Source organism: Miniopterus natalensis, chromosome 19, assembly GCF_054644295.1.
Source record: "Miniopterus natalensis isolate mMinNat1 chromosome 19, mMinNat1.hap1, whole genome shotgun sequence".
In the NCBI taxonomy this organism is placed as follows: domain Eukaryota; kingdom Metazoa; phylum Chordata; class Mammalia; order Chiroptera; family Miniopteridae; genus Miniopterus; species Miniopterus natalensis.
The window spans coordinates 37,067,881-37,092,081 of NC_142099.1; the positions used below are offsets into that span (position 1 = coordinate 37,067,881).

General features: G+C 55.4%; 1 protein-coding gene across 1 annotated transcript; it reads right to left on the minus strand.

Annotated features, from left to right (window-relative positions):
* Nucleotides 1–1,836: 1,836 nt before the first annotated feature.
* Nucleotides 1,837–23,394, minus strand: STYXL2 (serine/threonine/tyrosine interacting like 2). Its single transcript, XM_016202358.2, has 6 exons — nt 23,174–23,394; nt 22,486–22,611; nt 13,621–13,715; nt 8,441–8,672; nt 6,328–6,545; nt 1,837–4,565 (listed from the first exon to the last, which is right to left on the minus strand). Exons 2-6 carry the CDS (start codon nt 22,593–22,595, stop codon nt 1,837–1,839), a joined length of 3,384 nt encoding a protein of 1,127 aa, XP_016057844.2. The 5' UTR covers nt 22,596–22,611; nt 23,174–23,394.
* Nucleotides 23,395–24,201: the final 807 nt, after the last annotated feature.

Consider the following 24,201-nt stretch of genomic DNA (forward strand, 5'->3'; position numbering starts at 1 on the left):
GTCGAGGCCTCTGTCTTGGTTGCTACCAAAGCTGAATCCAGCTTCTGCCTCCAGGAGCCTGGAGACAGAGGTAGTTAAACCAAGCTTATGTGCTCCTGCCCGAGGGGCCGTGTCCACCCAGGATCCAGGTGACTGAATGGTGGGCAGCAGGTGGCATGGCTGCTTGGCGTGTACACCTGCCCACAGAACCCAGTGGAGCCACAGGAGGCTGCTGCGATGCTCAGAACCTACACAGATAAACTGACATTGCAAACCTGGGTAGATGGAGTTACACTAAATTTGGCAGGCATTTTTTTGGGGTGGTCTGACTTAAAATTTAGATTTTACATGAAATTCACTTGTGAGTGGTGTGTGCATGTGAGAGAGAGAGAGAGAGAGAGAGAGAGAGGGAGGGAGTGGTTTCTGGTTTGCACACACAGACCTCCAGACCAGAGCTGAGGAAAGACTCGCTTCAAAAAACAGACACAGAAAACAGGCGATGCTTTGAAACGTGAACCTGAGCAAAACTCCCCAAAGTAGATGCTCCCAAGCATAGGTATACATTTGTATTCAAGATTTTGCTCACAAGAGCAACTTTGTGTAGAAGGTTTTAAGGCAGGTGGTAGCAGACTGTTACTTGTCATTGGTTAATAATTCTCCCAAATACACAGCAGAGATAAAAGTTTCAGGGTGTCCAGAGACATTCATAGCCCCTCTTCTGGTAGGATTCCCAACACCAGGAGTCTCCAAAACCCAGTGTCAACAATGGTATGTCACAGACTCCCTGAAATGCTGGCCTGAGATTTGGGCCTTGCTGTGGGATGTCTCCCATCTGCCCTTGCAGAGCCACATGGCCCCTGTCTGCATTTTCCAGTGCCCATGAGACCCACCCAGGGACTGTGCACCAACTCCCTCCCTCTGGGTTGTCCCTGTGGGAGGTGGACAGGAGACAAGCATCTGAGAGACAGGTATCCTCTGGGCCCTTCCCTGTGGGCTCACGTTAGACTGGCCCCCAGACCGGACGTCTGCCCCCTGTAGGTCGAGCCTGTCCACAAGCTGCCTCTGTCCCCAGGGCTCCAGGATCAGCTCTTGCTCTCACCTCTCCAGCAGAGGGAGGGATCCCCTCACCCTGGGCGCGCACTCAGTTCTATGCTTCCCACACCTTTGTCAACTGCTCCTTCAGGAAAAGCCCCTTTGAATTACCCTAACTTGGGTGTGCTCTCGGCTTCCTGCCAGGACCATCACCTCGTTTCTTTACTGCTGGCACATTTAAATGTTTCCTCCAGGATCACATCTTTGAGGGGAAAAAAGGTTCTCAGTGGATCTCTCTCTCTGTCTTTTCCTCTCTCTAAACATATCCTTGGGTGATGATTAAAAAACAAGTTTGCCCTAATATCCAAAGAACTAAAAGTGACCAGAAGGAAGAAGAAATGTTGGACAATACACCAATTTAATGCAGATCCAATACATTAAAAAGGAACAAGAACTCAGCATCGTCGAGGGAGGGCAGTTCCTCGGCCTCATTAGGAAACCCCCAGGCAGAAGCAGGTCCTGCCCCACAGCCTCCTGGGCCAGAGCTGGAGTCGCCCACGGGCCCTGGCCCCTCGCCAGCTCGGGCTCAGCCGCGTGAACACCAGGGAACAGCGAAGCCCCGAGGCTCAGAGGACACTGGGCGGCGGGGAACCGTGAGCCGTCCGCGTTGGGCCCCCACGCAGGGCTCTCCCCGCCCCGCCGCGCTGCCTCCCGAGCACCCTTGTCACCCTTGTCCCCTGACGGCAGTGGCAGCGTTGCCCGAGCCCTGCGCCAAGCTGCCCGGCCTCGTCCTGTGCCCTCGCTCCCTCCCAGGAGCACCGCCCGCTAGTCCTCCCTCCTCCTCTGCAGCTTGGTCCTGGTCTCCTCCTGCCGGCGCCTCCAGGCCGCGATGACCGCGTCGTCGTCCATTTCCTCCTCCTCGCCGTCGGCAGTGCTTCGCCGGCAGCGGGCGCGCCGCCCGGAGGCAAACCTCCCTTCTTCACTGCTTTCGGTCCTCTCCTTCTCTCCCTCCTCTTCAGACCTCACGAAGCTCTGCGTGAATTTCCTCTTGGCTCCGAACTCAGAGAAGTCCGCCCTGGACGACGCCTGCGCGTCCCCCCAGCCCCTGGGCCTGGCCCCGTCGGGGCTCGGGGGCTCCGGGGAGTCTTCCCCTGCCGAGGGCTCGGGGCTGGCCTCCCGGGAGCTCGAGGTCTCGCTGAACAGGGCCCTGGAGAACCTGTGTGTCTCGCTGCCCTCCCGGGTGGCGGAGGAAGAGAAACGAGAAGAGCTTCTCACAGAGCTGCCGTCGGCCGCGTGGTAGCAGGAGGTGTCCCGCTCCTCCGACCGCGACTTGGAGAACTTGTAACTGGACGACGTGGACTCCGTCTCCCGGAGCAGGGAAGACCTGGTGTACCGGCCCCTGGAGCTTCCAGACCAGTCGCTTTGGGGAGGAGATCTTTCCTCTGTCGCGAGGCCACGGAGCCACTTGTTAATAGTGCTGTCCGCCTCGCGGCTCGCCCCGCCGCCACTGCCGCAGAGGCCCGAGACATCCAGCGAGGGGCTGGCCTCCGTGTCAGGTTTTTGGGAGCCGCCTCGGGAGGAATAGCGGAAGCTGCCTATGGCACTGTCGGCCTCCTCCTCTCCCTCGGCCCCGTCCCCACCCTCCCCCTCCGTGACCTTCTTCTTCTTGAAAAGGTTGCTGCGCTTGTGGTCGGAGGCCAGCTTCTCCATCGTGTACTCAGACATCTTCTCCCTCAGCTCCACCTGCTTCTCCTTCTCCTTCTGGCCAAGCTCCTTCAGGTTGACGTGCTCAGCAAAGAGGCTGTAGGTGGGCTTGCTGGTCCCCCTCGCTCGGCCCCCCACGCCTTCCGCCCAGGAGCTCGGCGTGCTGTGGCCCGACAGCAGGGACCGCGTGTCGGAACTGGGTCCGGCCTGGCCCCGAGGGGCGAGGCCCAGGGAGGAGGCGCTCTGTGCGCTGAGCATGGAGACCTGGTCATCCCCCAGGCAGCCGGCTGCCGGCGCCGCCTTCGGGGGGCAGGACAGAAGCAGCATCTCATTTTGCTTCTGGGCGAGAGTTTCGCTGACTACATTCGCGATCCAGTTCTGGATACTGGCAATGGAAATGGTGTCTCCGGGCCCCACTGGCAGGTTAGGCAGCGGTGTGGTGGGGCCGGAGGCCGAACATCCCCCTGTGTTGTTTACAGCCTGAGACGGGTGGGAGCTGAGGCTCTGGGTGCTGAGTACTGATGCTGTGTCCCCATCAGCACTGACAGAGGGGGCTGCAGGCCAGAAGGCAGACAGGGGGATGCTCCGGCTGGCCGCCGAGCTGTCGGCCTCCCAGCTGCTCATGGACTGGCTCTCCCCCAGCGTCTGCCTGCTTCTCTCCAGCAGCTCCAGCCTCCGCTGCCTCTTCTTGGCCAAGGTTGATGCCTCCCCCTTGCTGAGTCCCGCCACCTCCTCCTTGTTCTCACTGCCCACCTTCTTCTGGTGTTTCAGCTTCCAGGCCTGGTAGGCTGTCAGGCTGACATCGGGGACGCCTTTCTTCTTCAGCTCGGCCTCTTCTGCACCTGGCTCACAGCTGCTGTCTCCGGCCTCCGAGTCCCTCTTGTGAAATCCAAATTGGATCCTCTTGATCTTCCACCTCTCGAGGGCGGTGAGCTTGTCCTTGTTCCTGCTGCAGAAGTTGTAGAAGGAGCTGGCCTCGGACAGCACACTCTCCTCGTCGGCGTCTCGCGCGCTGCCCCCCGCCTCTGAGCTCCTGCCCTCTTCCCTCCCGCTCCTGGAGCGGTACTTCTGGGAGGCTTCCTGCTCAATCTCCAGCAGCCTCTGGTTCCACGCGTCCCAGGTGCTCTCCGTGGACACAGAGTCGGAACGCGGCCTCCCCGCCGGGCTCTGGCGGCTCATCTCCAGTTGCTGCTTCAGGACCCAAATGTCACGACTGCTCGTGCTCTCCGAGGTGCTGCTCTCGCTCAGGGCGCACCTGTGCCATCTCCCTGCGAAGGCGCCAGCGCCCCCCTCCTCCTCCTCCAGCCCCCACTCCCGGTGCCCTTCGGCCTGGTACCTCTCATTTCGGCTCTGCCACTCCCGGACCAGCCTCCCCACACCCTCCTCCTCGGGCTCCTCCACGCCCGGGGCAGGGGGTGCAGAACGCCTGCCGTGTCCCCCCTGGGGGGCCTTGCCTGGGGGGAGGCCCTGCTCCTCCCACTGCTCCTGGTCGTCGATGAGGGCGAGGGGCCGGGGGGCCTGGCTGGCCGTCCCCCAGGAGCTGCTCAGGCGGCTGGCGGTGTCCTCCTCCTCCACCGTGAGGCTGAGGCTGTGCGCCCTGGCCCCGGCGCTCCCTGGGGCCTTGCCGACCTCGGCCCCGAGCACAGAGCCCTCCTCGTCTCTCTCCTGCATCAGCCTCTCGTTGAGCTCCCGGAGCTGCCTCAGGAAGCCGTCGTTGGGGTAGATGGCCCGCCTCCTCCGCACGGTCATCAAGGCCTCCAGGACGGCCATGTGGTGGAAGATCATCAGGTAGGCCACCACCAGCACCGCCGACCGGCTGACGCCCATCTCGCTGCTGACCAGCACCTTCCCTGAGAAGAAAACGCGAGTCATAAAGCTGCAACCACAGGACATCCTTGTTTTGTTTGGGGGTTTTAAGCTCTACTTTGATGTGCTGGGTTTTATGTTTACTGGGCCTCTGGTCTCCGTCCATGCTCGAGTCCTTTCTGTCTCCATGATACAGATGTCACACAGAGTAGCGAGGCCGCCTGAGCCCAAGCACACATTTTCCGCATTGTCTGAACCCGGGCAGGGCGTTGGGAGAGAGGGGGTAAGGGATTAACCACGGTCCCCATGGCTAAAACACTAGAGTGTTTCTTGTTTCTCCCACCAAACTGGGCTCAGGGGGAGGAGAGATAAAATAGGGGGAAGGGGCAAGAAAGAAGAAAAAACTGAGGCTCAGAGGAATGAATCACAGAGATGTGGAATCTTGATGTCTGAAAGCCTCAACAGTCACAGCCAAGAATTCCCTTTACAGCGTCCTTGAAGCTGGATCAGGGAGCTCAGTACCTCACACACACACACTCACACACATCATACACGCTCACCTCACTCCATATTTGATCCTTGAAGCTGGATCAGGGAGCTCAGTACCTCACACACACACACTCACACACATCATACACACTCACCTCGCTCCATATTTAGATCTAATTTTTTTAAAATTCCTTCATGTGTGAGGGCAGAGCATCCCTCTCTGCAACAGGCACTCAGGGCTCCCTCTCTGAGGTTCTGGGGTCGATAATGAACACATTTGTATGAACCAGGCCCTTCATACGAAATCTTTAAGAAGATTACTATCATGTTCTTAGTTAAACCTTATTTTTATTTTCCTGGCTACTCTGGGTCTTTTGATCAGTATTCAAATGTCTTTTCATGTTCCTGTATGCGTTTTTAACATTTTAATCCTCACAGCAATTTTAGGAGGATTTGATCTCTTTATCTTTGGTCTCTAGATAAGGAAGCTAGGGTCCCTGGGATACAGGAAATGGCCCTCGGCCGCAGTCCCATGGAACACAGAGAGCGCAGCAGGTCCTGAGTCCCCAGAATTCTGCGCACGAACCCTGAGCTCTCCTGGCACCCAGTGCACGGGCCATCCTGGCAGCTCTGCAGACAGTTTCCTGCGGGCTCCTGTTTGGGCTACAGCACAGCCTCAGCGCTGCTCTCCTCTACTCTCACCTCCCCACCTGGTGGAATCTCCAAAGCTGAAGGGGTGAGTTTTTGTCAAGGTGTCTTTTCAGCCCCTCGGCCCCGGCCTTCCTGCAGGACGAGGCTCCCGCAGCCTCCCCCTCCCCTGAAGGGCTCATCCACACCAGCCCGCGGCTCTTGAACAAGCTTATTGCCTGGACCTTTGCTTCGGCGCTTTCCTCGGCCAGGTATGTGCTCTCCCCATTTTTCCATGGCTAGCTCCCTCTTGTCACGCAGCTCACATGTCCCCTGTCAGCCTCCCACTCCAAGGCACTGGCCCATCACTCTAATACATCATCCCCGGCCTGCTCTCTGCCTCATACCTACCAGTATCTCACATTCTTCTTTTTCTTTTCTTTTTAATTTTTCTGCCTTCACTAGCTCTGGGTGCATCTCTCACCCCAGGGCCCCAAACAGCAGCCAGCACCTGTCAGCCCTCAATCATGACTTACTGGACGAATGATGGTCCTTTCCTTCCCCCTCTTCTTATAATGAGACAACCACCTCCTTAAGGCAGATCACCCCAGATATGGCAGGGGGTCGGAGGTTTGCACGATGTTCCCCTTCGGGCTGACCTAGCGGCCAGGGCAGGCGCGGCGCCCTCACCTCGGCAGGTGAGCAGGGCCTCGTCCAGGAACTCGGCGGCCTTCCGGAAGTGCCGGGAGATGTCCACCTCGGGAAAGTCGTCCACCTCCACCCCCAGGTACTGGATGTCCAGGCCGCTGTAGAACTCGGGCCCCGTGTAGACGCCGGTGCCGTGAGCGGCATTCAGGATGTGGGTAATCCCCAGCCTCTTCAGCCTGCCCTTGTTCACGGCCACGCTCCTAGGACGAAGAGGCAGGGACGCGTTAGCGCCAGGGTCGGGGCAGGAAAGGTGTGTCACCCGGAGAGTGGAGTCTGCCCGGGGGTCAGGGGCCACGGTGGCCAGTGCCGCCTCCTCGCTCCCCCACATGTCAGGCTCACTGCAAATATCATTATAAAAAGGGGCCAGTGACTTGGTCTCAGCAAAGGAGAGAAGACACAGGGGCTGTGTCTTAGGCCTTAAGTCCTGGCTGGAGTGGCCCAGTGGTCAGAGCAGCGACTAGTTAAGGGCATGAACCTGGGTTGCAAGTTTGATCCCCAGACCTGGTCGGAGCACGTGTGGAAGGCAACTAATCGATGTGTCTCTCTCACATCGATGTTTCTCTCTCTCCCCCTCCTCCCTCCCTCCCTCCCTCCCTCCCACTTTCTCTGAAAATCAATGAAAAAAAATATCCTCAGTGAGGATTAACAAAAAAATTAATAAAACCCCAGGCCTTGGGAACAAACCCTCAGTGAGATGCAGAGGAGGCAGACGAAAATACTGTCTGCATGAGTGGTGTGCCTCATGCTGATTCCGAATGCTGTATTTTTCAAAGTTCTCTTATGCACATAATTTTATTTTATCCTAATAATACACCTCAGAGGTAGACAGAGAAACTATTTTTATTCCCATTTGAAGATTGTGAAAATGAACTGGAGAGCTGTTATGACTTCCCAAGACTGGCTGGAGAAGCAGGACGCACAAGGCCCGGCGGTTTGAGTTTCCAGCTCAGAGCTCTCTTTGCTGCTGCGATGAAGGGGGGCGCTGAGTCTGAGGGGCCCTGAGGACAGGGCTGCCCAAGGAGCCGAGGCCTTCAGCTGGGGACCTCTGCAGAGGCCTGGCGTCCCTGGTGACCATGATGGGAGTGTTTCTGGATCTACAGAGCTAATTAGAGATCACTCGGGACTCAGTGCCCAGCTCTGGGAATCAGGTTCTAGGCAATTGAAGACTCCACTCTGGAGAAGGCCCAACATCCAAAGCTACTTCCTTGCTGTCCCCCCGGACCCCCAGGTCCCCTCCTGTGCTTCTGGATAGATGGGTGACTACATAAGGAGGACATCTCACCAGGAGTTGACGGGTCAGCACAGTTAGGCCCACACACTCGCCGTGGTTCCACCTACGCCCAGGCGAGACCAGGGCGAGAGGACGGGAGCAAGTTGTTTTGGGGTTTGTGTGCGGAAACCACTCACAAACTTTTTAAAATAAGATTTATTTTCTGATGATAACAACCATAAATGTTTACTCTAGGAAATCTGCTCAATTCAAAAGAAACCTAAAGAAGAAAATAAAACTCCCTTGTAGAACCACCCCCTAGAGAGAAGCACTGTTAACATTTGACCACGTTTGGTTGCAATTTGTTGTCTACGCAAAAGCTACACACACATCCATGTATTACTTACATTACTGCATCTGTATTGTCATGTAACTAATTATCTTCTTACTATGTTGTGAGCATTTCCATATGTTGGTAAATACGTGTAAAAGTCACTGCCTTCAACGGCTCCGAATGCCCCTTATATGGTTTTATGGATGTTGTGGGACAGTGGTGAGGGGCTCGTGGTGGGAAGGCTCTAGGCAGGAGGGCGGCCCTGAGAAGGCACCTGGAGGGGCAAGGCTATGACAGAGCCCTGGCAGGGGACATGGGTTAATTGCGCCAGCACTTTGCCCTGCTGACCTATAGAGGTGAGGGGATCTCTGCATGCAGATAGGTGGGTTGGGTCCTTTCCCCAGGCGGGGGTGGGGTGGGTGGTCAGGCAGCGTAGGTTTTCCGGCTGGAGCTATAGGGGCCTTTCGTAAAGTTGGAGGCAGGCATTTCATCCTCTTGGGCACTACCCACAGAGGCAGGACAGAGGGCATGACCCCAGCAGTCAGACTCACTTCTCTGCTATGAAGACGTTGGGCCAGACCTCGTCCACCTCATTCCAGGGGGTCTCTTGGCGGTCTTGGACCAGGGCCCGCTGCAGGTCCAGGACGCAGGGGGTGTTGTACAGGCTGGTGTCATCCATCTTCTCCCGGACGCGGTTGTACAGGTCCTCCACCAGCAGCTGCTCGGCGGACTCCAGCATGCCCGGACGCTCGGCCTCGGCCCTGACCCCCCGCGGCCTGAGTTCTAGGGGGACAGGCTGAGTTAGGACACCACGGTCTCCCTGCTCCTGGGGAGAGCCCGCTCTTGGCTAGTTTGCAGCCGGGCCTCTGGGCATGGGCTGAAATGCTGACAGGTCTACCAGGAAGGACTTAGGGGGCCTGGGGGACCTGCATTGCCCTGGACGGTGTGGTCAGGACCAGCGGCCAGGTAGGGGAAGGGACCCCAGCTGCCCTGTTCCCCCCACATTTCTCTAAAGCTGGCTGACAACCTCTCAGACCGAGGTCCGTAAGTACCTGGTATATGTCCGAATCATACCTTATCTCCCACAGTGCGCCATACAAAGTAGAATCATTTCTGAATGAATAAATGGCATTCTTCTACCACACTTCACCCTGGTGCTGGTTTGACTCCTTTACACATGAAATGCAGACAGCCCTGGGGCAAGTGAAGCCTTCAGCAGTCATTTTTGCTCAATCACATTTAGTTGACGTGTTTATTCCGGGTTTTGTCTGCTTCCCGGCCCTGGAGGGTCAGCGTCTGTGCCGCTGGATCCCAGCTCCCAGCTCTCAGCCCACAGGCGGTGGGCTGGCCCTGAGCTCTGGGCCAGTCTCAAGGCAGCACCCGGCCTTCCCCACAACAGGCCAGAGAGGCTCAGGCTCCAAATAAAGTCAAGTCCTATTCACCCCCCCCCAGAGTGGACCTGTGTCCCCTCCTCCTAATCCATTTGTCCCCAACTTGCCAAACCAGGGGGAAGTCAGATACTTCCTTTCTGAAAGAAGGTACACGGGGAGGGGAGAGCAGGAGGTACAGGGGAGGGGAGGGCAGGAGGTACAGGGGAGGGGAGGGCAGGAGGTACACGGGGAGGGGAGGGCAGGAGGTACACGGGGAGGGGAGGGCAGGAGGTACACGGGGAGGGAAGGGCAGGAGGTACACGGGGAGGGGAGGGCAGGAGGTACACGGGGAGGGGAGAGCAGGAGGTACAGGGGAGGGGAGGGCAGGAGGTACACGGGGAGGGGAGGGCAGGAGGTACACGGGGAGGGGAGCAGGAGGTACACGGGGAGGGGAGGGCAGGAGGTACAGGGGGAGGGGAGGGCAGGAGGTACAGGGGGAGGGGAGGGCAGGAGGTACAGGGGGAGGGGAGGGCAGGAGGTACACGGGGAGGGGAGGGCAGGAGGTACACGGGGAGGGGAGGGCAGGAGGTACACGGGGAGGGGAGGGCAGGAGGTACACGGGGAGGGGAGAGCAGGAGGTACAGGGGAGGGGAGGGCAGGAGGTACAGGGGAGGGGAGGGCAGGAGGTACACGGGGAGGGGAGGGCAGGAGGTACACGGGGAGGGGAGGGCAGGAGGTACACGGGGAGGGGAGGGCAGGAGGTACACGGGGAGGGGGGAGCAGGAGGTACACGGGGAGGGGAGGGCAGGAGGTACACGGGGAGGGGAGGGCAGGAGGTACATGGGGGGGAGCAGGAGGTACACGGGGAGGGGAGCAGGAGGTACACGGGGAGGGGAGGGCAGGAGGTACACGGGGAGGGGAGGGGAGGGCAGGAGGTACACGGGGAGGGGAGGGCAGGAGGTACAGGGGGAGGGGAGGGCAGGAGGTACAGGGGGAGGGGAGGGCAGGAGGTACAGGGGAGGGGAGGGCAGGAGGTACAGGCGGAGGGGAGGGCAGGAGGTACAGGGGGAGGGGAGGGCAGGAGGTACAGGGGAGGGGAGGGCAGGAGGTACAGGGGGAGGGGAGGGCAGGAGGTACAGGGGGAGGGGAGGGCAGGAGGTACAGGGGAGGGGAGGGCAGGAGGTACAGGCGGAGGGGAGGGCAGGAGGTACAGGGGGAGGGGAGGGCAGGAGGTACAGGGGAGGGGAGGGCAGGAGGTACAGGGGGAGGGGAGGGCAGGAGGTACACGGGGAGGGGAGGGCAGGAGGTACAGGGGGAGGGGAGGGCAGGAGGTACAGGGGAGGGGAGGGCAGGAGGTACAGGCGGAGGGGAGGGCAGGAGGTACAGGGGGAGGGGAGGGCAGGAGGTACAGGGGAGGGGAGGGCAGGAGGTACAGGGGGAGGGGAGGGCAGGAGGTACACGGGGAGGGGAGGGCAGGAGGTACACGGGGAGGGGAGGGCAGGAGGTACACGGGGAGGGGAGGGCAGGAGGTACAGGGGAGGGGAGGGCAGGAGGTACACGGGGAGGGGAGGGCAGGAGGTACAGGGGAGGGGAGGGCAGGAGGTACAGGGGGAGGGGAGGGCAGGAGGTACAGGGGAGGGGAGGGGAGGAGGTACAGGGGAGGGGAGGGCAGGAGGTACACGGGGAGGGGAGCAGGAGGTACACGGGGAGGGGAGCAGGAGGTACACGGGGAGGGGAGGGCAGAAGGTACACGGGGAGGGGAGCAGGAGGTACACGGGGAGGGGAGGGCAGAAGTGCTCTTCCCACTTAGTAAAAAACACTGAATCTGGAAAGGAGAAAGGACTTAGTAGGAAGGGAATGTTCTCTATGTTGGCCACGACCTCCTGCCGGCACATCTCGTTCCCGGGTGGGTGAAGAAGGCACAGGTCCCCTTGGCCCCTTGGCCCAGCCCTGCAGTGGGGAACAGGCCTCTGTGAGCCAGGCTGCTGCTTGAGGTCCGCAGATGTTGCAAGTCCCCCTTTCACTGTTACACTGTCCATCCCTCGAACCTCAGGGAAGTCCTTAGTTTTGCTGGAGCTGAGGACCCCATCTCCCAAAGCCCCTCTCTCCTCTCCCCTCCTCTAAACCACCCAAGGGGCCCCACATCCCTGCAGCAGGTCTCAGCTCTAAATGTTCTCTCGTCTTGGCCAGTTTGCTCAGTGGTTAGAGCGTCGGCCCGTGGATTGAAGGGTCCTGGGTTCGATTCCAGCCAAGGGCACGTATCTCGGATGCAGGCTCCATCCCCAGCCCCAGTTGGGACATGTGCAGGAGGCAACCAATCAATGTGTCTCCCTCACATCGATGTCTCCCCCACCCCCTCCACTCTCTCTGAAAAGCAGTGGAAAATATCCTCAGGTGGGGATTAAAAACAAAAAGTTCTCTCATCTCCAATTCAAAGCAGGAAGAGGAAAACCTGTGTGGTCCCAGAGCTCTATTTTGTTGCCAAAAACATGTGCTCTCCCTGGCTCTCCTGGGGTCTTACCTAGCGCACGTGGAGGCCCCTCTCCTTCCCTCCCCTCTTGGAGGTCTCTCCTTCACTGCAGGTAAAATAAAACTCCCTGACACCTCATTAAAGTACATGGCACTGTCTCCCTCTACTAGCTGTTTCCCAGCAGCTGTGCTGACTCCCTCCTACCCTCCCCACGCCCGCTGGCTCCGTGGGCCCCTCCCTGCATCCCCAGCTCCCCAGGATTTCTTCACAAGGAAGCGAGGCCCACGCGTTTCTCCTCCGCCCTGCCCGCGGCCAGCACACGCGGGCTCCTGAACCGAGGGGCTTCGGCATTCACTCTCACCCCTGATCTCGGGGGCAGGGCCGTGTTTAGAAATATCACCTGGGACGTTTTCCTTTCTCCGTATTTTTCTTCTTCAGCAGCTAAGACTAATGAAACTCAGGCCTCGCACCCCGGAGAAGAGGAGAGTAAACGAGGTTCAGCATAAAGCCACGCATCGCTCAGCTTTAGGTTCCAGTCTCATCGTTCAGCGTCCCCAGCGTCCTAGTGACGTGCAGGTGATGCTCCAAGAGGCGAAGCAGTTTCCCCCCAACTCCAAAACGGTGTTTCTACCCAACAAGACTAGAGCCTGGCCCGGCCAGGCTTGGCTCAGTGGTTGAGCATCGACCTGGGATCCAGGCGATGGGGGTTCGATTCCCGGTCAGGGCACATGCCCGGGTTGCGGCCTCGATCAATGACTCTCTCATCATTGATGTTTCTGTCTCTCTCTCTCTCTCTCTCCTTTCCTCTCTCTGAAATCAATAAAGACATATTTAAAAAAAAAAAAAAAGACCAGAGCCTGGAGAGTGGTCCAAAGGTGGCACAGGGTGGGAGGTCAGGGACAGTCCCCGCCACACCAGAGCGAAAGGGAACTTCCAGAGCCAGGACAGTGCTGGGAGCCCTGGGGAGAAACCCAGGGCGGGGTGGAGACACCCCAGCCTCGCCTGGAGCGGATGCCAGAGCCCCGGGCAGGGTGGTCAGAGCAAACAGGAGAACAGAAGGGAGCTCCCAAGAAGACGGGGCCTCCCCAGCTGCCCAGATAACAAGGACTGCACATAGAATTTCTGGTTCCTCGTGAGGTATACAGGAAACCCAGATGTCTCCTGGGATCCTGGTGGGGACCCAAAGGGCAGAGGCCTGAGAGAGACCTGGGTTTCTCACGACGCAGGCCAGGGGTGGGGTCATGGCCCCCAGCAGCGGATGCCCCTGTAGCCCAGAGCCCTCCAGCACTGGCAGAGATGCTCAGAGCAAAGAGAAGAGCAAGGGGAGGAAAACAATCCTGAAAGATTATTTGCCCAAAATTGATGGGGCGGGGGGAATGACTCCATCCAATCAGGATGGGTATCCATGAATGAAATACAGTATGTTTTCTGCTCCAGGATTTATTGTGCAAATGTTAACGCCTCTCCCCGCCCACCGTCCCCACCTCTTCCCCATACATATCTCAGTTTCAAAACCATCTCTAAGCACCAGTGGCAATGAGGCCTCAACCTGGCAGCCCTCTAGGACTCTCTGGATGCTCCTTGCCATTTCTTGGGCTCTCGGGTCTGTGTCTCTGTCACGAGCCACCCCAGGACCCCTGAGGCTAACTGAAAAACTGAATGGGGGCAGGAGGGGCAGATTGGAGCTGCCTCCCAGTGTCCATGGAGAACTGCTCACACTGACACGTGGCAATTCCCCCCTCTGTCCCGCAGAGGTGGGGGGAGGGCTGAGCTGCCTTCTTTGGATCTGCTCCTCTTAATGTGACGGGAAGCAGCTGAGACACACTGACACCTTCTGGGGGCCCCGTCCCAGGGTCTCCAGGTGCCCCAGGACTCCCCACTCCCGTCTTACCTTCGTTAATGATCCGTTTGGCAGCCACGGCTGAGGAGAGGTGAATGGGCTCCATGAAAATGCTTTCTGTTTCCGCCTCGGAGACCACCGAGAACCTGAGAGGAGACAGGTGAGACTACTGAACCTTTTTCCAGGAGAAACTGGATCTGATTTTAGCCACAAGCGGGCACCGGTGAGCAGCGAAGGGCCTGCTGTCCTGTTCCCGGAGCCTGAGCGTGTGAACCTGGGGCCCGTGGCTCGGTGGCGTCTGTGACACAGCCGGCCAGGCTGTGACTGGGGGAGCCCGCGCTCATGCCGCTTGGCTTTTTCTCCTGTGTTCCCACCCTTGGGGGTCCTGCTGCTCACGCTCTTCCTTACCCTCCGCTCCTCTGTTGTCAATGTGGAGACCGGCTGGCTCCCTGTGCCCCTGCCGGGTCCTGCTGGCCCGGTGGCCCAATAGGCTGCCACATTCCCTCCGTGCCCCACACCTTGTCCCTGCACGGAGGGAGTGGGCTGAGGACCGCAGGGGGCCGGGGGACGCGTTCCAGGGCCCGGTCCTCGTTCTGACCACAGGAACTCGGGGATCAGCCTGAACCCACAGATGAAGCGCCTGAGGTAAGTGTCAAGGCAGGTGGGACCGCACCCTAGTGGCGGTGTCCCCCACCCTGTGGGTCTCCTCTTCTCCAGTGTGGAGTGAGCTTTGGGTCTTTTTCTGCTTAGTCTTTCCTAGGTTCAGGGAGGTTAACAAAAAGTAAGAGGATTTCATAGACCCCATTTTTTTCCTATCACAAAACTTCCCTCATTCCTCCCCTTTATAGTCACCCCCTCCCTGCCTTTGACCCCCTTCCACCACTGCTCTGTTTTCTGTCCCTAGAGTGTGTGACCTTTTCCAGAATGTTACATAAATGGAGTCATATATAAATGGAATCTTCTGGAGCTGGCTTATTTCACTTAGCAAAATGCACCTAAGAGTCGCCCATTCTAGTGCATCAATCAATAACTCGTTTCTTTTTATTGCCTAATAATATTCCACTATTTGGGCACCTCAGGCTGCGCTGCCCTGAGTCCCGGCTGAGTATCCCGAGGAGAAAACGACGCCTGCCTCTGGCTGGCTGGTACTTCGGATCCTGGTCTCTTCCCCGACCTGCCTGCTACTATTCCTTCCAAGCCCTCGTTCAGCTGCTGTCCCACCCTGCCCAGGTGCTGAAGGGCACCCACGGGACGGTGCAGGGGGAGGGTGCCACCCCCATCTCACCTGGAACCGGAACCTCCGCCTGTTGCCTTTTTCCTTTTAAAAATGTGAATGTGTTTCCTGATCTTTATAACTGACCCATTTTATTTTCATGAAAGCCACTAGGATCTTGTTTCAGTTCCCAGTGTTTAGAAATTTCCCAATGACCTTCCCGGGTCTGCTTTCATCCATTGTGTTGGGAATGGATACAATTTCTTGAGTGCCTTCTATGAATTTAATTCCGACAAAACTCCCACAAAATAGGTATTATTATTCCTACTTTAAGGTGAGAAAACTGTAGGTCAGAGAGGTTACCAAAATTGCCCCAGGCTGTAAGTGGCAGGGCTGAGCTGCAAACACAGGGGAGCTTTGCTCTAAATGCAACCTCCTCTTCCCCACGATACGCCCACCCACACCTTGAAGACTGGAAAGGGGAGGGGAGTCCGTGGCAGAAGCGGCCCCAGCTGGATCCCCTGTCCCAACACAGGCTTCGACACAGGAAAGTACTGAAAGATACATGTTGGAGCCATGAATGGCTGGCTGGGTGAATTCGGTTGAACCGAGCTGAGTCCAGCTGAACCGAGCAAGGGCTAACGTGAGCTGGGATGAGTTGAGCTGAATCGCATTGAATGGATCAGCAGAGTAATGGTCTCATGGTCGACACATCAGAGTCCAGCTGTGGCAGAATGGTGTGCCCGGGGCCAGGCAGGGTATAAAGAAATAAATGTCTTTGCCAGAAAAAGACAGTAGCCTGAGACCCTACCCAGGATGCAGCTACACCTGCCCCTGCGGCGCAAGGGACAGCGGGACATGACGCCATCTCGGGTGGTTCCCGAAGGTTCCCTCTGGCCCTCCCCACGGGCCTGGGCTCAGGCTTACTCCCTCGCCACACTTCTTTCCGCCCGGGGACGCTGCTGAAGCCCGTTTCTGCCGCCTGGACACTGCATCCTTCCCTCTTCACCCATCTGTCACCCCAGGTCAGCCATCACTTCGCTGGCAAGGTCTCCCCTGACCTCCGCCTCACGCTGCCCCATTCTCCTGTCCTTAGGCCCCTCTGTCAGGTGCACTCTGACATTCACCTGTGAGACCGTCAGGTGAGTGCCCGTCTCGGGTACTAGACCACACCCTCCATGAGGCAGGACCATGGCTGGGTGTTTTGATGATGGCTGGCTTCCCAGCATCTGCATAATACTGGACACAGAGTAAAAGCTAAATAGATATTTTTTGACTCACCGACTGAATTTGTCCTCAATAGCATCATATTTAAAGGACTGTGGCAGTTGCAACGATCAAGTGTTCACCACTGGCCCATCATTCCACAGGATGCTGGGAACAACAGCAGGGTCCTGGCTCTGCCCTGCCCTCCTGAGGCCAAAAGGCACATGCCCTGGGAGGTTGTGTTGGCAATTAGCAAGTTTTTCTTATAGTGGATTAAAGGTGGCCCCAGCCCTGTGACCCTCCTCGCTTAGAGAGGTAAATCCACTTCCTTTGAATCTGGGTGATCTCTTGACTTCTTTCACCAATAGAATATTCTGGAAGTGACTGTGCCAGCATCGGGGCCCAGGCGAAAGGGCAGCTTCCCTTCCTGGCCCTCGCTCTCTCTGGAAGTCCTGCACTGCCATATAAGAGGCCTGACTACCCAAGGCCACCAAGCTCTTGGTCAGCAGTCCCTGCCGGGCCCCAGCCAACAGCTGGCCACCCAGACGAGCCTCTTAGAGGTGGAACCTGCACACGTCCCACCCCCCACCCCCAGGTGACACCACAAGAAACACAGACAAGCTGCCCAGTCGAGTCCCGTCCAAATTCCTGACCCACAGAAAAGGGAGCAACATAAAATTGTGGCCCTAAGTCACTGAATTTGGGGTAACTTGTCAAGCAGCAATGAATAGCAGGAACAGCTATTCCGAGACTGAGAGGTGAAATCTGAGGAAATGCCAGGCCCCCTTCTTCCTCACCCCGATACAGAGCCTGGCAAGTGTCAGCCACCCACCCACATTTCTGCAGTGGAAAGAAACAACAAATGACACATATGGGGACAGACAGTCTGGGCCAGGGTTCAGGGCACTCAGATTTTCAGATATCAACATCTTGTAAAACTATAGTCAGAGCCTCAAATTTTATAGAAATGTGAGTCCCATCTCCATTTCAACAATATTTATTAAAAGAGAGCTATTCTTTCATTTGTAATAATTAATATTATTCATACTACTGTTAACAAAATAATTGTTTTGTGTGTTAAGGGTAAGTATTATGTAAGATGAGGTTTGGGGGGAAGAGCAAAACAGGACCCTGGTAGGTAATGAGCTGGGAGTTCTTGTTCCTGTGGGATGACAAGGTGCTTCTTCCAGGCAGCCCCCCTTGCTCCCACAAGGTGGTATCTTTTCCTCTGCCACCCTCCAGGGCTCTGCATTCTGAGGAGGCTTTCTTGAGACTGTAATCAGTCCTCCAAGCTCGGGCACAAAGTGAAAGAGACAGGAAGAGCCCTCACCTGCCAGGTGTGCAGAGAGGCCCTGGGAGGTCTCTGCAGGTGGCATCATCTGGATCCCAGCCTGGGGCTGTCCACCTGTGAGCCCTCAGCTGGCCATTTTCCCTTCACAGTGTTGACTTCCAGCAGTGTGGATTCAGTTTTAAGTGACAAACACCAAGAACTGAGCATCTGTCCTACACCTACCTAAGCTCAGAGGCTGGGGGCTTGATGGGGATCATTTGAAAAGAAAACTTGAAACGAGAAACAATGGAGAAGTACCCTGCCTTCTGGCAGGAGGTGCAGATGGAAGTTCCACTAACTCCTCAGCAAATCCCGGGAATCACACCTGAAGACCCAGGACACTTGAGCAGATCCCCTCCCCGGCCCCACAATCCGTCTGTCCTGGCTGCTGCTGCAAACACGTGAGATCAGGAGACGCAGTCCGTGTCGGGTGTGGGTTACAACGCTTTTACGAGACAACTGCTAGGGAAGGAGGACATGGGAGCCTGGTGGCCATAAAACAGTTCGCCATCAACTCAGTTTACAAGCCTGTAAGGAAGGTGTAGCAGGAGGACCTGAAAGCCCCGGGGGCGGGTTGGGGGGGGCACCGAGGAGCAGACAGAACTGCCCAGAAAGGGGGAAAGAGGCGAGACCTGAACACTGGCCCTTTGTCTATTACAAGGTCAGTGAGACGGTGGCCCTGGAGGTTTTGATTTATGACCACATCTGGGTCGCCACCCACATCACCCGCATCCGAGATGGTATGAGGCGCACTCACGCCTGGATCAGAAGCCGCCAGGGCCGGCTTTTCACAGACAGGCAGGGGCAGAGCGGATCTAGGATCAATAGACACCTCATCACAGGGTCAGGAAGAAGCAGCCAAAAAGCCTTGGGGGTGGATTGAAAGAGGGACCATAAAGTGAGCAGAGGTTGACGGACCGACGTCCTAACCAAGAGCAAAAGAGCGGTGCAGCTGTCCCGTGCTTGCCAAGACTGCAGACTGTGGCCCCCTGGTGCATCCTAAAATCAACCCACTGGGTCATGCCCAGCATCGGAGAAAAACAAGAAAGGGAAACAGAGCTGCGCCATCCATGGTGAGGACGAATGTAGTTTTGTGAAACCTGTTTTTAAATGCATGCACACCTGTACATGTGTTCTGAGCTGAGACAGAGATGACGTGTCCTACTGTGGCTGACCCTTGGCAGCGCTGGAAAAGCCAGCACTGCAAACCCATTGACAGCCTGTCAAGACACAGGATGAAGTGGAATTAGGGTCCTTCAACCAGATCCCTGACAACTGGGGAGCCCCTTGGAAATGAAATGGAGGCAGAGGCCCAGGGGGCTGTCTTTCTTGATTTGGCTTTTGCAGAAGAAACAGGTTTCTGAGCTCCTTCTGATGTTCATTCACCTCAGAGAAAGCGACCACACAGTCAAGTTCAGGCTCCGAGGAAGGAGAGGAGCCAGGAAACTAAAGCAAATCGATTTCAGTCAACTGCGTCCAGCAGGCTTCCAGAAAGAACAGAGGCAGAAAAATTGTCACAAGAAAGAGATATGAAAGAGAAAGGTAAACAGGAGAAGTCACTTCCTGAGGACACCCAGGCCTGACACTCCTGCCAGCTGCCCACCCGCGGCACTGCCCACGCGGACCGCACCGTAGACACTGCCAGCAGAGCGCAGCTAAGAAACGACGGTAGACGGGACAGCCACCGTGAGAGACGGCCTGACCAGATCGCCAAGGAATTCTAAAACTGCAAAGGCCTGAACAATTCAGGTCAAGAAAGCCAATGCAGGAAATGCATTTCCACTTGGCAAGAAACAAAGGGAGACAGAAAAAAGTGACCCTCCCTCCTTTACTCCGGGGTCACTGCTTCCCTTTTCCAGCCAACAATCTGAGACGCTCAGTCGCGCCAAGGTGATGGGCACTCAGTACAATGCCTGTCCCGTGGGGCAATAATAAACTATATACCCAGACATTCCTTAGCCGGCCTACTGCTAATTGGACGGTTCATCACGTTGTTTAAACATTCTATATCCTTTATTGCTATTAGCGGCTAAAATAGTCTTCTGTGCACACAGGGACTTATTTCTGTTAAGTACAGATCAGCAGCGAGCCTGCTGGGTCATGGGACAGATGTATGTTTAGTTTTAGTAGATACTATGGAATAGTTTTCCAAATCGTTGTACTAATTTACATGCTTACCAGGAATGATGGGAGTCTGATTGCTTCAGTCCTCATTAATATTTGCTATCACGGGGGTTTAATTTTAGATAGTGTGGTGAGCATGTAATGGTATTGAGTTGTAGTTATAATTTGTATTTCTATTATATATTTTTGTTTTTACTGATTTTTAGCTTAAGTCTCAACTGGTCAGAAAACATGTTTTGTATCATTTTAAGCACTGAAAATGTGTTAATAAATGTAGTAATGCCCAGTGTATGATCTGTTTCAGGGAACGTGCCATGTGCCTATGATAAAAATATATATTCTGTTATCATTGGGCACATGGTCTATAAATGCCAATTAGATTAATTTTGTTTATTGTTTTGTTCCAACTTCCTATAGATATATTTTTGAATTTATTTTTCAATTACAGCTGACATACAATGTTATGTTAGTTCCAGGTGTACAACACAGTGATTAGACATTTTTGTACCTTACAAAGTGACCACCCCAATAAGTCTAGTACCCACCTGGCACCATCCATAGTTATCACAATATTATTGACTATATTCCCTGTGCTGCACCTTGTATCTTGTGCTATTAATTAGCAGTTATAAAACTTCCCATAGTCTTAAAGATTTTTTTTTTCCTCATGCTATCAGTTATTCAGATTGTTTTGTAAAAATATACATTTGACTAAGAGTGTGGATTTTCATTTTTTATTCAGTTCTGTGCATTTTTTGCTTTCTGTATTTTGCGGCTATGTTATTAGATCATAGAGATGTAAAATGATTACATCTCCCTGTGAACTGGACTTGGATCGTCACAAAACTTCCCTCTTGGTCTCCAGCAATGCTAGCCCTAAGTCTCCTGGCCTGATATTCATGAGCAGCTCCTCTGGCTTGCTTTCGGTTAGTGTCTGTGGTATTTTCCAGAGATGGCTCCAGGATGTCCCACCCTCTTGCTCTCTTTACAGCGGGACCCTGACACTCCTCCAGAGCAGGGGTGGAGTCGGTGCCCCTCCTTTCAAACCTCATGGTCCTTTATGTGACTTCTGAGGCTACATCTTGAAAATCAATGCACTCCTGTTTTGTTTTTTGGATGCTAGCTCTTGGAATAGAGCTACCAAGCTATGAGAAAGCCCAAACTGGCCCACATGGAGGGATCATATGAAAAGACCGTGTAAGGTGTCTGGCCAACAGGAAGCGCCGAACAAGTGAAGATGCCTCTACGATCCCGGCCCCAGCTGTGGAGTCACCCCGGGCCTTCAGGTCATCCCCAGCCTTCATGTCTTTCCAGCTGAGGCCCCAGACATCTTGGAGCAAAGGCCAGCCAAGTACTGTCCCTTGTCCAGGTTCCTGATGCTGAACGTAATAAAATGGTTGCTTTATGTCGCTAAGTCTTGAAGTCGTGAGCAACAGTAACTGGAGCAGCGTAGTGTAAACCTCTACCCCTTGTTAACCTTTGTATATCTTTATTTTTAAGGTGTGTCTCTTGTAAGCAGTACACAGGCTTTTCAAACATTGAGTCTGACAAGTGTGGTATTGTAATTGCAGTATTTAGTCTATTTGTGTTTAATGTAATTACTTATATTTGGGTTTAAGTCACCATTTTCTTATTTCTTATGCTTTTCTTATTGTTATGCTGTTTTTATTATTTTCTTCTCATTATTTTTGTTATTATTTTCTGTATATTTTTTCTTTTCTTTCTTGCCTCCTTTTGCATTGATTTTATTACTCTAACTTTCCCTCGTTAGACTTTTAGTGCCACATTCTGTTGTGAAACTCAACAATTACGCTAGAAGCCACAACACAGGTGCTGGACTTCCCCTGGAACTCAGTGTTGCAGAAAACCTCGCAAGAGAGTGCGGCCCGGCTGAGAGGCGCGGCACAGGCAGGAAGCAAAGAAACGAACCCGGACCGGAACTCACACTTCAGGAAGACTTCGCGCGTCCATGGGGATACAAAACCTAGTAGGGGAGGGTATTCCTAAAGAAACCATGAGCCTTAAAAAGCCTTTGGGTGTTAGAAGCCTTAAAACAGTCCATGGGCCCCCAAATGTCCATAAGCAGGGCACAGTCTGCAAAAGCCCAGGGGGGTGGGCGCCCACCTTTATTCCTATCTGCCTCCAGTGGGAAGCCTTTCGAGTCCCGAGAAGCAGGCGAACACAGACCCAGGAGCACTGAGGGAAAGGGAAACGGATTCAAGGTCAAGTTACCTGGAGGTATTCTAATTGGGGCTTTCCTTCCCCCTTTACAGAAAAGACAGAGGCTCCAGAATCAGAGTGACTTTTCATATAAATTTGGTGCCAGAGCTAAGCCAGGCCCCTGCTATTATTTATGGCAGAAGAAAATAGATGGGCACACACAGTGTTGCTACAGCAGGCAATGAACATTTCTCTGCTGTCTCATGGTTTTTCTTAAAACTTCATGAACATTTTTCACTGTACATCATAATATACTCTCAGTTTTATGTAAAAGAAGGTGTTAAATTGTCATAAAATAAAGAGGACTGTCCAGGAAGCTACATCATGTTGATGTACCCTGGGCACATGTCCCCTCACCCCCAGGCATACAGATGTCCCAGTTGGAAAGACACAGACTGATCACAGATCAAATTATCTTAGGACCCGGGCCTGTTCTCAGGGCCTCTCCCTGTCCTCGGCCTTCTCTTACAGTCCGTGGTCGCCCTAGTGATTCAGGCACCATCCTCCAGGTACACCTGTCAGATTCCTCTCATCCTTCAAGTTTAGGTCCAGCAGCACCTCCTCCAGGAAGCCTCCCATGCCCCTTCCAAGTCTAGTTGTTCCCACCCAAGACTAGGATACACTAGACCCCAGGCATGATTCTAACGCTCACTGGGGACACTGCAGTCCAGTTGCCGGGGTGTTTGCCTCTTCCAGAAAGGATGGCACATAGAAAGCACTCAACACGCTTGTCGATGAGTGGCCATCGCTTGTCGGGGGTGGCCATATGCTCCCTGGGGCCCCCTGCCATCACGCTCCCTCGCCCACCCGCATGCGCACTCACTGGCTGGGCGAGGGGCTCCGGAGGAGGTACCGGGCCTGCACGGCCCTCACCTCCGCTTCATCCTCACGTGGGACGACCTGCTCCTCCTCGCGGTCCCCACCGGTCGCCATGGCAGCCAGTCGGCCTCTGTAAGTTTGGCGTGAAAAAGGCAGTTGAGGTGTGTGTCAGCAATGTCCCCTCAGTGGACCTGGGAACAGAAGGGTCCCCACATGCTAATACCCTCCCGGTGAGAAGACTCATGAGGGAAACCAAGTCACGCTTGGCCCAGCCATTGTCACCAGGATATCAAGACTCACACCCTGGCGGAGGAAGGAGCCAGCCTCAGAGTCACAAGACTTAAGAAGTGACAACTTGGGTCCTTCCAGAGATGTCAGCAAGGAAGTGGTGGGGGGACCAGAAGTTGAAAGCAGTGAATTCCACAGACCAGAAAGGTCTCTCTGTTGAAACAAACACCCACCTGCGCGCGCGCGCACACACACACACACACACACACACACACACACACACACTTTCTGTCTCTGCTGGGGGAGGGGCACTGGCCCTCTCAGCGCCCAAACCAAGGCGACTGGAGTCACTGCCTCTGGCCCAGGTGCCATCCCCCAGCCTGCTCAGGAAGGAGAAACCGGGAGCCGACACCCAGGACAGAGCTGCTGCCCTTGGGACCGAGTGGAGAAAGCAGCACACTCACCGTGGGTCTGTCTGCGTCTCCACACCGAGGGGCAGTCTCCCAAGGACTGGGGGCGCCAGAGGAACCGGCCAGGAACCCCACGGTGAGAGGGCCCGGCTCTTTCTCCCCAGTGCCTCTTCTCTGAGGGGCAGGACAGCTGTTAACAGGAAACCTTAGCTACCTTCTAAATTTAGCCTCCGGCCCCACGGCGGCATATCTCTGGAAGGAATGCAGGCTCAGACCCCAGAGGGAAGCAGGCCCCGCTTAACCCTTTCCCTCTGGGCCGGTTCTCCAGACACTGAGCAGCCGAGTTGGGGGAGGTCCATGCTTTGTAGGTGGAGAGGCCTGAAGGAAAGCTTTTGGGGGGAGGGCTCTCTCCATACCCTCCCGCCTGGGGCTTCCTGGGCAAGTCTCTAGAAGACAGTCTGAAGTCAAGGATCTAGCAGAGAGAGACAAACAGCACCTCAGCCCCAGGTCAGCTTAGAGGAGCTGGAAAAGCTACCCCACGCGTAGGGTGGGCGGGTCCTCTCCTCAGGGAAACCAGTGCTTGTGAGCAGGGTCAAATTCCTTTTACCACAGCTGACTCTGGATAGCAAACTGGGCATTTGTGCTCCTCTCCCAAAATCCCTCCTTCACACTCACACCCCTCAGTGATGATCAGCTGGCAACCTGGGTGATGAAAAATTCCATGAGATTCATAAACTTCAAATAAGCCCATAAAGCCATCCTGCATACCAACACCACCTCCTGTCATCACCATGATCAAAGCAAAGACCAGCAACCCAGTAATTCACCCCCTGATCCCAGACATTCCATGATTGCCAATCCATCCATCCTTCCACCTATTCATCCCCCCACCCCCCATCCACCTACCCACCCATCCACACATCCATCCACCCATCCATCACCTATTCACCATCCACCTACCCACCCATCCACACATCCATCCACCCATCCACCCACCCACTCACCCATCCACCTACCCACCCAGCCATCCATCCGTCTACCATTCATAGGTACCTACTGATTACCTACTATGTGTCAGATAC

Coding starts and splice junctions, on each gene's coding strand:
- STYXL2 (XM_016202358.2), bottom strand. CDS start 22,595: ATGGCGACCGGTGGGGACCGCGAGGAGGAGCAGGTCGTCCCACGTGAG. Junction 8,673..13,620: donor CAAACGGATCATTAACGAAG/GTAAGACGGGAG, acceptor CTGTCCCCCTAG/AACTCAGGCCGCGGGGGGTC. Junction 6,546..8,440: donor AACGTCTTCATAGCAGAGAA/GTGAGTCTGACT, acceptor TCTTCGTCCTAG/GAGCGTGGCCGTGAACAAGG.